General features: G+C 46.9%; 1 protein-coding gene across 1 annotated transcript in view; it reads left to right on the top strand.

The window, feature by feature from the left end:
* LOC106816010 overlaps positions 1 to 278 on the top strand; it is a 4887-nt gene extending 4609 nt beyond the window's left edge. The window contains exon 3 of the mRNA XM_014820543.1: positions 108 to 278. Within this exon, the coding sequence (XP_014676029.1) occupies positions 108 to 278 (171 nt within the window). The remainder of the gene's footprint in view (positions 1 to 107) is intronic.
* The last annotated feature ends 523 nt before the right edge of the window (positions 279 to 801 follow it).

The following is an 801-nucleotide window of genomic DNA, read 5'->3' on the forward strand; positions in this document are numbered from 1 at the left end:
GCTCTCTCTCTCTCTCTCTCGCTCTCTCTCTCTCTCTCTTTTCGTTCGCTAAACTTCAGGCTGTGGCTGCTCGCGCATTGCAACTAACTGCTTATTGTATACACCAGCTGAGAATTCCCGCTCCCCTCGGCCCCAGCAATGTCCCAGAGGCCGTTAGAATTATGCCTATACTCATACGCTCTGTCCGCGAGCTACTGATCACCACCGGCATCAGCGCTGCGATAATAAATAAAGTGAACCGGCGTCTCGCGTGGTCTCGCGAGAGCGGCGCTCTTTAAAGCGATCCGATCAAGCGTTTAGAAGGAGAGATGAATGGAAACTCTGCTTAAAAGAGCTCTGCGAGTCGCCCAGCTCGCTTCCTGCGCAAAGACACGAGCCGTATAGGAAATCTGCCATATATATACGAGTCTTGAGCATGATGTTCGAGAGCCGCTGAAATCACAGGGACCTGAGGCAAAAAAAGTGTTATATATATAAAGAGAAGTGATATATTTCTCTTTATATATATATATAACACTTTTCTTCTTCTTTTTTCGCCTCAGGTCCCTGTGGCTGAAATAGCAGGGCATGCGGTTAACACGTGTCGGTAGAATTAGCACCAGAATTTACTCATCATTTAAACGGAATCACAGAATTCAAACACCCGAGAAAAGTATAGTTTTAGCCTAATCACAGAGTTCAAACAGAGAAGTGTTAGCGCGAAGTCAAACATCACAGAGGAGTCGTTTTTCTCACATGAAGTCAATCTCGATACGCTGTGCCCTCTCGCAGGGCGTTTATGCGCTGACTTCGCTAGAGCGC

The sequence above is a fragment of the Priapulus caudatus genome, unplaced genomic scaffold (genome assembly GCF_000485595.1).
Source record: "Priapulus caudatus unplaced genomic scaffold, Priapulus_caudatus-5.0.1 Scaffold1261, whole genome shotgun sequence".
In the NCBI taxonomy this organism is placed as follows: domain Eukaryota; kingdom Metazoa; phylum Priapulida; class Priapulimorpha; order Priapulimorphida; family Priapulidae; genus Priapulus; species Priapulus caudatus.